This window comes from Mycteria americana, chromosome 3, assembly GCF_035582795.1.
Source record: "Mycteria americana isolate JAX WOST 10 ecotype Jacksonville Zoo and Gardens chromosome 3, USCA_MyAme_1.0, whole genome shotgun sequence".
In the NCBI taxonomy this organism is placed as follows: domain Eukaryota; kingdom Metazoa; phylum Chordata; class Aves; order Ciconiiformes; family Ciconiidae; genus Mycteria; species Mycteria americana.
Genome location: NC_134367.1, coordinates 52539870 through 52553665, shown reverse-complemented (window position 1 = coordinate 52553665; position 13796 = coordinate 52539870). Strand labels below are relative to the sequence as shown.

Genomic DNA, 13796 nt, shown 5'->3' with positions numbered 1-13796 from the left:
TCCCCACGGGCAGGACCTTACACAAGGAGAAAACAGGAGCCTGCTTTGCGCTGCCTAGAAATGACGACTCCGACGTGAATACCCATGCGACGTCCCAGCTCTTTTTGGTGGATTACCACCACACGTGCTTATTTTTCAGCAATTTCCCGAAAGAAAGTTCAGTGGCGTACACACTACAAAACTTCTGTAAGTAATTAAAAATGCTCCTGCGCCTCAGCTGGTATTTTCCCCCCTATATTTGAAATTCCATTTCTGAATCAAAACCTAACAACGTGAATCACGCCTGTGCATCCACCTTCAGATATCTGGAGTGGAGCCACCCCCTGGGAGCCACCACCCTCGCAGGGAGGTGGGGACAGCCGCCTGACCGGTGTCGGACCTCTAAGGCAGCAGCAGTCACCGCCGTGTCCCAGCAGTACCCGCGTCTCTCCGCTGACACCAGCCAGGAGCAGCCACGACGCAGCGGCTGAGAATCCGTCAAACCCCACACTGACCTCCCAAACTGACTTGCCAGGCAGGAGAGGCCCTCAAACACCTTCTTACTTCTTCTTCTTTGTGAAGGGAAGGAAAACTGCTCCAAGACTGCTGGAGCAGTTTTACTCAGGGAAGAACTGCTCAGGGAAGTGATCGTGCCCCTGTACTCGGCACTGGTGAGGCCGCACCTCGAATACTGTGTTCAGTTTTGGGCCCCTCACTACAAGAGAGACACTGAGGTGCTGGAGCGTGTCCAGAGAAGGGCAACGAAGCTGGTGAAGGGTCTGGAGCAGAAGTCTTATGAGGAGCGGCTGAGGGAACTGGGGTTGTTTAGCCTGGAGAAAAGGAGGCTGAGGGGAGACCTTATCGCTCTCTACAGCTACCTGAAAGGAGGTTGTAGAGAGGTGGGGGTCGGTCTCTTCTCCCAGGTAACAAGTGATAGGATGAGAGGAAAAGGCCTCAAGTTGCACCAGGGGAGGTTTAGACTGGATATTAGGAAATTTTTCTTCCCTGAAAGGGTTGTCCAGCATTGGAGCAGGCTGCCCAGGGAAGTGGTTGAGTCGCCATCCCTGGAGGTATTTAAAGGACGTTTGGATGAGGTGCTTATGGACATGGTTTAGTGGTGGTCTTGGCAGTGTTAGGTTTACGGTTGGACTCGATGATCTTAAAGGTCTTTTCCAACCTATACGATTCTGTGATTCTGTGAAGACATAGGAGAATTCAGCATCTGAAGAAATATTGTTCCACAATGTTATTCCACCTTTTTAATAGTGGAGGAATTATGACAAAAAGCAAACAAAACCAACTCTCCCCCTGCCCCAAGGTACTCCCAAAGGGTCAGCACCAGGGGGAGAAAGAGAGGAGCTTGCTGTGGAGAAGCTGTTCTCACCAAACTCAACATGGTTTTGAAAACTCCAGGGAATGGGGCTTACTTATTTTTCCTGTAGATGTCTGGCCTGACAACTGACTTCATGCGGAGTCCGATTTCCCTGTTCGTCTCCTGAGCAAGGAATATTGGAAGGGATTATGTTTTATAGAGTACATACGGAGGAGCTGAAGGAGCAAGGTTGTACGTGGATGCGGACACAAAATAAAACCAACTAGCCTGGGCGAGCAAAGCCACAGCTGCGTGGAGAAATTAGCCTGGTGCAAGCCAAGGTATGAAGTTGGAGTGTTACAGCTCTTCTAGCACAGGCCATTTTTGCCCCCCCCCCCCCCCCCCTTTTTTTTTTTAAAATGTTGCTTTGCATGAGTTTAAACTCCACCGAAAAAACACTTATTCCACAATGGAGGTGTTTAGCTGGTGAGTTAGAGCAAGACACCAACTGCGGGGTAATTATGCTGGGAGAACTGGAAGGATTTGCAGCTCCCAGAACCATGTCCAGGTAACTGTCAGTGGTCTTGAAGCTCCATAAAGTTCCTAGTACTGAAACAACTCCCTAGAGGATTTGTTTTGTTGTCTTCTTTTCCCAAATCAGAGGAGAAGCAGGCTCAGTTAGTCTTGACATCTTTCAGACTAACCAAAAAGACCCAGGGCCTAATGAGAACCTAAGATTCTGAACAACAAACCCAATGCATCTGCAATAACATTTCATTTGAGCAGCCTCCCAGTGGCATGAAGCGCAGCAGGTTAAAAGGAGACTCGGAAAGGCTCAGTGCTTTAGCATTTAACACATTTTAAATGTTCTATCGTACAAGACGACGATAAACAGGTCTGAGGTCAAACTTCCAGAGGACCTGGCAAATTTAGAGGTCCATGCCCCATTGAAAGTCATTGCAGCTTGTTTCTAAAAGCTTTAAACTCTGCCAGGAGCTTCTGTAAACATAACCCTGCCACAAGCAGTTTTCCCCGAGCGCTGCAAGACAGCTGTGGTGTATCTGGGGTTTTTTTAATCAGCAAGCCTGACAGAAAAGACATATTTCACTGCAAGATATGAGACTTACATTTTGAGTGTATGCTAGTGAAGTCAACCTACAGTAGCAAGTCCTTAAGTAGTCTCCAGAGGAACAACCTCCCCGGAAACCCATTTTTCTGGTGTATAGGTTCAACTGTTTAAAATCTTCCAAGCAAAACTCCCCTCCCTCCTCCGCTCTCCGCGTGTTCCCCCTCAAGCAGGCTGCTTGTCATATAGAGTCTGCCTAGCAAACGGGAGCAGGATTTTGTAATGACCAGCTGGTAGAAAGAAGGAAAGTACATTGTGTTACTGGGCTGTCAAATCTGCAAAGCTCACTGTTTAAATCAGCCTTTAAAGACCACAATGTTAAATGGTATAGTGAACATCTGCCTGTTGCTGAAAATTGGCTTTTTACAAGACAATCTTGGACATTTCTGGATGTATGGTAATTTAGATATTTGTTCAGCGTAATGAGGGCAAAGACTGAGCAGCCCCATCTTACTGTGGACAATTATAAACTCTGTGCAAGACAGATGCCAAGACCATCTGCTTCAAGAAAGACAGCCTTCTTACCAGCAAGTTGCATGAGGATATGTGGGATATTTCCCCCTCTCACATATGAAAAAAGTCCAAGAAAAAGATGGCCCAAGGCCAACGGAACTATCAAGTTTCCCAGGCAGAACTCCAAGAATGATGGAGATAGTTCACTTATCTGTACAACCCCCACTGTAAAGTAATTGGTATTAATAAAAGTGGAAACATATTGGAACATCATTTCTGAAAGTTACAGATGCATGATCAAGGGGAACAAAATTATGATGCTGTGACAGCAACCCAGCACTCCAGCTTGCACGTATTCCTTCCCGGCAGCGCGACACGCTTGCCTCCAGCCCTCCCAAGAAGCTCCTTTCAGCTTGAATCGCTTTGTTTCATTCTCCGCCTAATGCTAGAGGAGAATAAATTGGGGGAACTCGAAACACGCTCTTCCCTTTTCTCCCAACGCTGCCCTTCCCCTGGCTGTGTCTGCTCACACGCCAAGTTCAGCCTAGGGGTCTCAGTCTAGACTTGTTCTGACCAACATTTGTAACAGACCAATTTCTGGCGAAACATGGAATTGGGAAGGTAAGAAAGAGAAGGACGTGAGTCGAGTTAATTAGCCCAGCAAGAAATCTTTTCCCAGGTGGCTGCTGGAAAGACAAGTCTAGACTCGCACCACACAGACACACGCCGTCTCTCCTCATGCACAGCAAACTAGCTGACGACGTGAGCTTTGGAGTTTGCAACTCTCAAGCCGACAAGAGGGAATTATCCTCATAAAAATTCCCCCTGCAGGCTTCAATGCAGCTGTGAGAAATTCCACAAAAGATTAACACGGTGACCAACTGTGAGGGACAAAGGATTTATGTGAAAGTTTCTAGGGGAATTTTGATTCTGGGCTTGTTGCAAATATTTAATCCCAGTTCATTACCTCCAGCAGAATTTATGGAGTCAACATTTCTTATTTTTGTTCCCCAAAGGCAACACTCTGTATATTACTCCTAAAAGTTTATACACTTATTTTTATACTTAGTATATACACTCGTGTGTATAGACAGATAGATAAAGTTCTGCCTGGTAGGTGACACATGGAAAAACACAGTGCCAACTACAGAACCAAACATTTTGTGTATTATTATTTAAAGGCTTTTAAACATTTGGGAAGGATGTTTCTGATATGGAAGCCAATACACATTCCTGTGAGAAGTTTTTGTATCTGCTCTATTCCTCCTCTCCTCCCCAATTCCCCATACTTACAAGCTGTTAATGGTCAGGACACACTGACACATACCCATTTAGGAAATGTATTTGAAGGAAGCAAACTGCTCTAAATTATTTCAGCCCACTTCCTCCCGAAGCAGCACCCAGGGCACAGTGCACACCAGAGCTCAACTCCCAGCTCTGGAGTCGAGTCTTCCCTGAGAAAAGAACCACATCGGAAATTCACCCCCTGCGACATGGCAGCAGCTCACTCCCACCCGCACCCTGAAGCGCCGAAAAACAGCAGCAGCCTCTCCTCTCCGTGCAGAGGGGACGGTCCTCAGGACACACCGGACCAGCTCCTTCCTCTCACTCCAGGCTCTACCATTTCCTACCTCAGTACTTGCAGAGCTGGGAGGCTAGGCAATACCAGGTACCACCAGCACACCGCTTGCGAACACAGCGTGTGGAGTTCTTCAGGTTCACAAGGCTACCGAGATGGGAAAGTAAACAGAAACGTGTAAACGTGGTTCAGTGTTATGCGACGGCATGAATGGACAATGGAAAGACTCTCAAGCTCAGCTTTAGCGAGTTGGTGTAAAAATGCGTAAGCTCCGTGTTCACTCACAGGGCCTAACTTTAGCAAGAGCTCTTTGAAAGAACAGAATTGTCTTGTTAATCAATCAAAAAAACCAAACCCACAAAAACCCCACAAAACAACCAACCCATTTCCTTCCGTCTACACAATTTGAGATTCTTTGCATCTCATCTACGGAAGTGCCTTATCTTCTCTCCTGCTGTCAATTAAGGCAATTACTCCTTTGCTATTGTTTATAATTAATGAGCAGTGATTGGACTTATAGTAAACAATATAGTGTAATTCAAAACTGTAATTAAAGACTGATCAATGGGATAAATTCATTATACATTTTTATTTCCATTATGTGCTCAAAAAGAGAGTGGATAGGGAGCTGAAAGGATTTTTTCCTCTTGCCTCCAGCTTGCATTAGTTTTGTATGAACAGTGCAAGAGAATAAGTTTACCTGAACGCTGGTACAACTGCAAATTAAAATACCAAATGGTAAGAAATATTTTACATGGACACTGCTAGACAGAAAAATTGAATGAAAATAAGCAGTTTTTATAAAAAGATTTATTAAAAATAAGTTCTTTAAAGAGAAAAAATGTGACGTATATACATTAAATTGTCAAAAACTTTATGGGGCTTATAATACAACGTATTCCAAATTGAACAAGAGACATTCACTTTTTTTTTAAATATGTCATGCTTATTGGAACTTAACAGCATATGGGAAGAGAAAAAACAACACTTAACACACAACCATTACAAGCAAAATCTTGAAATTGAGGAGTACTTGCAAAGATGAAACTCAGTGATGAGCATGATGCTATTGTTAAATAAAGACAAAAACCAAGAGTTTATGAATACAGTCTTCAGGTGATAGTTTATCTGATGACTGCTAGCTTCTGATTAGTTCTTTATTTCTGCTGTGAATTAACAGATCTTAGCAAATGGCTTTGTGTTCTATAAAGCTAGAAGTATTCTGGGGAAAACAAAATACCACCCCAAACCAGGTAAACAAACGCATCTTTTCCAGCTCTATTGCAGTAGATAGCAAAGATTTCTTCTTAGGAAGAAATTGCTGGTTTTCTCCTTTAACTCCCCACATCTCCGACAGCCAGAACCACAAAAATAGTTTTTCCTTAAAATTATTTTATTTTACAAGAGTGTTTTGCACAAACAGGGACATGACAAACTAACACTTGATTCTACATGCTTCAGATGACCTCAGCTTCTCATACTCAGAGGTCATATTTAGAACTATATCCTTTCAGTTGCCTCTTCTGAAGATTTCCCATTTGTTAGTGCATATATACAGCTAGCTGAGAACTGCAGTATTACAAAGGTCTACCCATCCTTACAGCAGAATTCACTCTAATCTCAGACGTATGCAGGACTTACACCTTTAGATCTTCGTAGCATCCTCTTCAGTCCCATAGTTTAATAAGACCATCCCAGCCGCATGTAATGACTTTAGATGTTTCGTGTGGATGCCACACTGCACCGATACAGACTTTATCATGTGCTTTTAATCTGCTGTAGAGTTTTGTTGTCTTCCAGTCCCAGATGTTAAGTTTTCCATCTGCATCTCCAGATATCACATAGCTATATTAACAGGATTAAAATAAAAGCTGTATCATGTGTGAAGACTGCTTGTATTATAATACTTTTACATTGAGCAATGGAAAAGAGCTTCACCCAGCGAGCTTCCTGGCTGACAGTCTGCAAATATACCTACCAAAGAATTAGCATTCATGCTGTGCTCTAAAGCGCACAAGCCCTGCAGAAGGTGATTCATCAACTGCGAGGTAAATGTGCTAAGCAATGCGATTATACCATACACTGTGTTACTGGAACTAAAGAGAATACATCAGCAAAAGAGAAAGTGCCAGAAGTTCCTCTAAAATTTATAGACACTTCTCTCCACTTTTTCCTTCAGTTTTGCTGAGGTTATTCTCCAGTTTTTATAGTAATGGATCTTACATACATGCAGTGGTAAATGTATGGGCATATTACTAAGCAAATAGGATGAAAAAGATGGTTCTCTGAGCAATAAATGAGGATACCCACACCTGACCTGCAAAGTGGGAAAACTGGGCAATCCCACGTATTCTAATCCCACATATTGTGGACAAGTGCATATTGTGGGAATAGACCCTGTGCTGCAGACCACACATGCAAGTCAGAAGTGGAAGCCTCCTGTGCTGCACCAGGGCTAGGGAAAACAGGGGGAGTCTCTGGATGGCTTAACAGCAGTGTAAATCATCTTTGCAGAATGGGGAATCTGGACTACACAGACTGTTTTCTAAATCTTGCTCAGAGCAACCACTAAGTATAACTTAGTCCTATCGAATGACAAGAGCAAACTTTCCGTTCTGCTGCTTGGCTAGAGAACTCTGTCTGATGCCGAGTTAATAGGATGGCTGTACATCAATGAATGTTGCAGAGGATTCAAAAAGAAATTTAGTGTCTGTGCCAGCAAGTTTTAAGATGAAGCTCATTCTCACAAAAAACTTACCTCATGTCAGGTGAAAAATCCACTTGACAAGCGTAGCCTGCTACCATATGACCTTTGAAAATTTTCTTTTTGTTTAATCTGAATCTGTTCTGAGCTCCAAAAATCAGAATTTGGTTATCCATCGACTGGCAAGCCAACCACTTCCCTACAAATGCAATAAACAAAGGTGTTATCAGAGTGCCACATCTGAAGAAACAGACTTAACTGGAAAGTTTTAAGAGATTTTTATAACTTTTCTTGCACTATCTTAATCCAGATTTTCATTATGTATCAGGGTTCTAGGTAGAAGCTGGTATTGCTTCTGCCTCGTGCAAATGCCAAGAGGCAAAACCTTATGTTTGACAGGATTTGGGATGCTTATTCCTACAAAATGCACTCAAGACTCTAGAAAAGCTCTGGCTGTTATAACAATGTGCTGCATTAACCCCACTGACTTACTGGTAAGTTTTTAAGCTACTGAGTAAGCTTGCTGGTGCACATAATCAAGTAATCCAGATGAGGTGAAAAAAACCCATCTAGCTGCAATATATTTGATCACCTGTTTTGTGGGTACTCTTAGATGGTCACCTTTTATTTTCTTTATGGGAAAAAACAGGTGTAAGGTAGACTTAGGAGTTTGAAAATCCTTATAAATTTTTGCAAATATTTAGTATTCTCTGCCCTAATGGAATACAATTTAATAAAGATACTTTAGTGAAAGAAAAAAACCCAGGCTTTTCTGGTCTTAATTTATGTCATTTTTTGTCTTGGCAGTGTATTAACTCCTGGCTGAGAATCCAATGAAGATCATGTGCTACAGAACACCATAGAACAGAGACTTCTGTCCTGAACTCTGCATATCGTCACTGCCTTGACAGTGTTTTACACAAACAGTGATAACAAAATGTGCTGACTTGACTGTAAATCTGACCATGCTTCCAGCTACTAGCTTGGAATTTGAGGATTTTCTTCAGCCTCCCAAAGAAACAAATCCAGTGTGTACCCCAAGCATGTTATTCTCCTCTTCTACTTTTTAAAAGGTCTGTTTCCTGCATTGCTCAGGAGGCAGATTTTAATTGATGAGATGCATAAATCAGTGTCCCTAAGCAGAAAAGTTCTATGTCTGTAAAATTTTCAATTTACTTTTCTTTAAAGGACTCATTTAACTCAAAAACGATGTGTGATGTGTCTGGCACAATCCATAGCATAACTATTCCGAAATAACTTGTTTTGTGTGATATTGGACTACTGTAGGTCAAGATAACGTTAGTTAATGTGACAGGTGATGTCTTGAGCTGAAAAGATGACTACTAACATCATTTACTGTCTCATCTCAGAAATCCAATGAGAAATCCAGTATTTCAATGTGGAAGAATGAGATGAACTGAAAAACTGGATCAGAATACAGCAAGTCATGCAATTTCAGAAACAGGTTGAAATAGGCCAGTTTGGGAAGCTAACATTTTTAAATGCAGCGATCTCTTTCTCCAGAATCTTCCTTTTTATATTAGAAACCCACTTCTATTTTTAAGAATAAAATATTTACACTGCAAAGCAAATACAACTTGATGCTGATAGCTGGCTGAAAACGTTAGCTGTGCAACAAGTTGATCAGCCACTACTCATCATAATGGAGCTGTTAACTGTAAATCTGGCAACACGTTAATAATGTTGACACTAAAGCTATTTCATTTTGGCCAAAACAGATAACAGAGATTTTTGTCCTGTTAGAAAGGATTTTCACTGATTACTGGAGGCACTAAACCTTTATCCTCCTTCACTTTGATTCTAATTGAAGAACATAAACACCGGTGAAACATTAACATACAGAAACACTGAGATAATTTGAGATTTCTCTTACGCAAGAGTTATTTGGGCTGTATTCAGAACAGAAAGGAACAGCATTAACAGGATCACATACAACATCAATTTCTGCTTTAATGGTGGCACCACAAGGACTGCTGAACTTGCTTAGTACTTTGCAGCCATCGTCAGTTCCCACCATTGTTTCTCTTAATATTTTAAATACAGCAAAGAGCACATCGTAGCTCTATGAAAAGAAAGAATCCTTTTGCCCTGTCTGGATGAAGGTCTACCTGATATAACCCCTAATTTTGACATACTTGTTCTTCTTAAGACCTTTAAATCAAAACCAGATCCAGTCCAATCTTAGAATAAATGCACACATTGATTTGTGGGGGGTACTGTGGGGTGGCAGGGAATGCAACATGGCAACATTACAGAGATATAATCAGTAAGACGTGCCTATGTAAACTAGGCCTAAGAAGGCAGTAAAGTGTTAACCTACCATTTGGAGACAAAGTCACGGCTGGCATCGAATGCATACTTGGCTCAGCTATGTACTTGAAGTCTACAGGAATGTCCCTGCAAAAGGAAGAAGTATGTGTTTTATGAAGACATGGAGATTTTCCAAAGGGCTGCCTCCAGTCAGCTGATTTACTCACCCGCTGAACCATGGACAGCGTATGGTGGTGTCCAAAGGAAGAATGTGCAAAAGCTCAAAAATATTATGAATGCCCACCTAGAGAGCTCCAGCTATGCAGCCATGTACAAGATAACCTCTGATAGAGTGAATTCACCCCAATCAAATGACCCAGAGTCTAAAGCAGAATCGTAACTCCAATTATTAAGAGTAAAACTGTAACACAAAGATACGCTATTGCCTCCAGTTTAACTGCAGCTCTTAAAAAATTCTTATATAGGTAGCAAGAATAGACTGATATATTGGAATGTCTTGCTGACTTGAGTTTTAACTAGAATATTTCTGCCCCCCCCTTTTTTTTTTTTAAAAGGAAAGGAAACAGGAGTCTGTCTCTCTCTCATCTCTCTGACAATGCCCTTTTCCTCCTGATCTCCCCAAATGGGATGCCAACCAATTCCAAATGTTCACAGCTGAACTGAACTGTGAACTTCTTGGTCTCGATTCCATACAGGACTGTGCCAGTGTATGTTAAGAACATATACTGTCCTGTACGAAGGCATGGGGACCTAAGGAAAAAAACAGTCTAATCCTTACTCTGCAGAACTGCCATTTGGTTTTGACTATATAGATTGAATTACTAATGGGCTGTGCATATTCACAGTATTCCTCATACCCTATGCTAGAAGGCTGGTAAAAGGGAAGGCATGCATGTGTCTTTCTCATTAAACAAAAGAAATCTCCAGCAGAAAATAGATTTGATTAATGTATTCAGCAGAAAGCACATGCAAACAAAACATGCAAAATGTTCTGTAGCAACATGAATTAATACAATGAAGTTACGACTTCATTGTCTAATTCTCAGAGTAGAAGAGCTGCTGGGACACTATTGGAGCAGAGAGCGTGGGTGGCCGTCTTGTACTCGCTGACCGAGCCTTGCTGGATGGCAATACAGTCGGCATTAACAAGAGAATTACAATTCTATTTTATTGTGGAGTAAGTTATTTCCCGACATCTTGTGTTAAGTAACATGCACATGGGCAGCAGGGTGAGAAGCTGGTCTGTTGTCAGGAATCAACACAAATGCTCCTGTGAGTTAAATGTTAAAATCATTTACCCCTCTGCATAAGAAGGGCAACCCACTTAATGTACTCTGTGGCTAAGAGCACGTGCAGGGATAACTGGCTTCCCGAACAGGCAGACCTAAGACTACACTACTGTTGGACAGTAAATCGGTACATGAATAACAAAAAGTCCACATAATCCCTGAGGCTGACCAACATGACAGCACAGGAAGTGCAGCCCCCTGTGCCCCAAGCTACCCTTTTGCATCAATACCCAAACAGCTTCAAACTCCACCTGCAAGAGACACAAGGTCATCACTGCAGTAAGGCCAGATCCTGATCAGCTCCCTCAGCCCACCGGTCATCTGGAGTCCTCAATGCCAGGTAAAAGCAATCCCATTAAAAGCTCCATTAAAAAAATCTCATCACAGAAGATGCATCTCCAATGCTGAACTGTACTGCAGTGAGAAATTTAAATGCAGCACAGCTTGTCCTGCCTTCTCTCCCTTTACAAATGAAGGCAGGCTCGTCTACTGGAATTTATTCAAGACAGCTCTGCTTTATGTTGAAACCTACCAGACACACTTAGAACAGCTGCAGGATATGCTGCATTAAACTATTAGGCAGAATAAAGAGATATATTTACATTTCACATTTGCTTCCAGTCAAATTGCTAAATACGCAATATCAGCCTGCTCCCTTAAAAAAATCTTTAAAAAAATTACCAAGAAAGATGGTGTCATGGTTGCCTGACCTCAAAACTCATGTGATATATTGTTTGTTCATATTTTTAAATTTAAAGATCTTCAAGTCCTTTCCCCACTTCATAGCATTTCAAAGGCTGAAAAGTTTTAATATCAAAAGTAGTATCTTCTAGCCAAGATTTAGAAACGTGATACTCTGGGGTTCTAACACAACTTCTTCCCCAAGCAGGAGAGAGAAAAATCCTTTTAAAGAAAGAAAGAAAAAAAACCAACCAAAAAACCCCACCAACCAAACCCCAAACCCAACCCAATCCAATTTTGGGATCTGCACATCATGAAGAGCTCTCTGGAGACTACTGTACCTCTACCAGGAATGATGGCGAGAAAAGGCCTGCTGAGGGGTATAGCTTTACGGAGATGACAGGCCTCCTAAGCCTGCCAGGATAACTACTAAGCTACCAATGCACAGTTCTTGCTTTGCTAGCTGACTTGAAGGTAAAAGGAAATAAAAGCCTCCAAGGTCAATTGCCCAAATCATTTCACTATCTATCCAAGTAGATCAGATGCATATGAAGCAGACAAAAGACAAAACAACATTTTGCATTTCTAGAACAAAGAACACAGAATATGATACCCATGTCAACTTTAATATCACTGCTGTGACGATGCAATCATCTGAAATGCAAAAGCAGACAAATTTTAAAAGTACTCCCACTGAGACTCCTAAAGAAACCATTTAATCTGAAAGAGTCTATCCTATACTTGCAGTCTGAACTTTCAGCAACCAACCAACTGCAATTCAGCGTACAGCACAGTGAAATCTATGCATGGCATGAACCCCTGGGGAAAGGAGATGTAAATTCTCAGGGGAGAAGTTCCTCACTGTGATGAAGTCTGACATGGCATCCCATTACCAGCTCTGGCCATGTCAAAGTGTTTACAAAACATACTACAAAATTCCTCTAGACAATTGAAACTAAGCAATTAGACCAGTTTTAATTACTGGCTTTTAAGGCCATACTCAGGTCATAATTACTTCTGCTTTGTTCCTGTAGGATACTGAAGAAATATTGTGCTGAAGAGCATACAAAGAAACATGCCAAAAGGTGCAGTAACCAAATCACCCTAAGTTGCAAATAATTTTCCTTATGAACTTAGGAAAACAGGATTTGAGGTGCAGCATGAAATAATTTGCCATGGAAGTTTTCAAGTTCCAAAAGCTTCTGTACTGAATACATTAACTTAGTTTTAATGCATTGTAAAAATCTAGATCTTGAAATTATAGAAATAGGCCTACAGACTGATTAACATATAGCATAGCAGGTTGTGGAGAAAGGTTTTCAAGTCGTGCCTAGGAAGACAGCATTACATTTGCTTTTTACAAAACCAAAAAAAATCCCCGACAACTGTATTGCAGAATATTGCCTACAGTTGAGTTCCCTATTATCTGAACAAGGGAGCTCTTTCTTCAGCGTACAGCAAGCTCAATACATATTTTTTTCTTCAGAAGGAAAAAACTTCTGCTACTGGAACAATCAGGTTGTGATGTTCCCATGCCAGAACCTTTCTGCCTTTCCTGCTCTTCCCCACAGAGTGACTAAATCCACCCACTTCGCTATTTATTTCAGCCATCAACACAAAGCTCGCAAAACAAGGGCAATCCAATCTCAAGGAAATAACAGATTTGTGCAAGTGAGATCCTCCTCCCACTCGCCAGAGAGGAGACATTCCTCAGCAGATAAGATATCGTAAAGATTTTTCGTTAAGGAGCTCAGTAAATACATGGGTCTAATTATGAACTGCTGAACAGAGGCCCTCTTGGAGCGACATATGGTGACAGCATTACATGTCTGGCCTAAGCCTGGGTTCCCAGACTTTGGTCATTACCACCGCTGTTACTGGCAATGATAGCAGCCGATCACAGACATGCTGAGGGTTTTGCTGGCTGCCTGGGTAACATGCAAATACCACAGACTGGAGTCTCTTGTCTAGGTTGGTTTTTTTTTTTTTTTTTTTTTTTTTTTTTTAAAAAGATAGGAAGGAACTGATTAGTCCCAGAGCTGTCAAACTAGTGTCTGTATTGTGCAACAGCTTTGCATGTGTGAATGGCAAAATGAAATGGATACCTAAAGATATGGGAGTGATTATTTAAAAAAGAAATTTGAAATCCTAAAGAAGTCTTAAAAGTCCTAAGCTGAAAATCTTAGTACCTAGAACCTTGTGGAAAACATTTCAGATAGGAGAGATTTGGTTTCTGCCCAGATATGTTAAAAATTGGAAGCCATTTAAAATTATGTTTTTATGAGTTTTTCTTAGATAGACTTTCACTTTTCTGGCATTTTCTATATTCAAACTGTGGGTATCAATGATTGCCAAAAAACCCAGACTACCAGAAAACTAGA

The 13796-nt window shown here is 41.5% G+C and overlaps 1 protein-coding gene across 1 annotated transcript in view; it reads right to left on the bottom strand.

The window, feature by feature from the left end:
* Positions 1-5275: 5275 nt before the first annotated feature.
* CDC40 (cell division cycle 40) overlaps positions 5276-13796 on the bottom strand; it is a 44061-nt gene continuing 35540 nt past the window's right edge. The window contains exons 13-15 of the mRNA XM_075498555.1: positions 9495-9571; positions 7208-7352; positions 5276-6294 (exon numbers count right to left, since the gene is read on the bottom strand). Coding sequence (XP_075354670.1) covers positions 6117-6294; positions 7208-7352; positions 9495-9571 — 400 coding nt within the window. The 3' untranslated portion in view covers positions 5276-6116. The remainder of the gene's footprint in view (positions 6295-7207; positions 7353-9494; positions 9572-13796) is intronic.